This window comes from Apaloderma vittatum, unplaced genomic scaffold (assembly GCF_000703405.1).
Source record: "Apaloderma vittatum isolate BGI_N311 unplaced genomic scaffold, ASM70340v1 scaffold31026, whole genome shotgun sequence".
Classification (NCBI taxonomy): Eukaryota; Metazoa; Chordata; class Aves; order Trogoniformes; family Trogonidae; genus Apaloderma; species Apaloderma vittatum.
The window spans coordinates 1-284 of NW_009723860.1; the positions used below are offsets into that span (position 1 = coordinate 1).

The 284-nt window shown below is 59.5% G+C and overlaps 1 protein-coding gene across 1 annotated transcript in view; it reads right to left on the minus strand.

The window, feature by feature from the left end:
- Window positions 1–108: 108 nt before the first annotated feature.
- LOC104276105 (IST1 homolog) overlaps window positions 109–284 on the minus strand; it is a gene marked incomplete at its 3' end in the record, with an annotated part of 1,221 nt that continues 1,045 nt past the window's right edge. The window contains exon 3 of the mRNA XM_009872275.1: window positions 109–196. Within this exon, the coding sequence (XP_009870577.1) occupies window positions 109–196 (88 nt within the window). The remainder of the gene's footprint in view (window positions 197–284) is intronic.

Consider the following 284-nt stretch of genomic DNA (forward strand, 5'->3'; position numbering starts at 1 on the left):
GCTGGGGTCTCCACGTCTCTGCCTCAACAACACACAGTCCCAGACAAAGGCTTCTGGCAGCATCACCCCACCCCGCATGTGTACCACCCCTCACACCACCCTACTCACGATCTTCAACTCGGCCACTTCCGACTGGAGTCGTGGTGCAGCCCAGATCAGCGTAGACACCGCTTCCGCCAGCCCCGAGTCCAGCTCCCTAAGGACAACAGAACACAATCCTATCTCCAAACCAAACGCCCAGCCTTCGCCACCCTCAGTCTGCTTAGCCCCAAAGCCGCCATCCT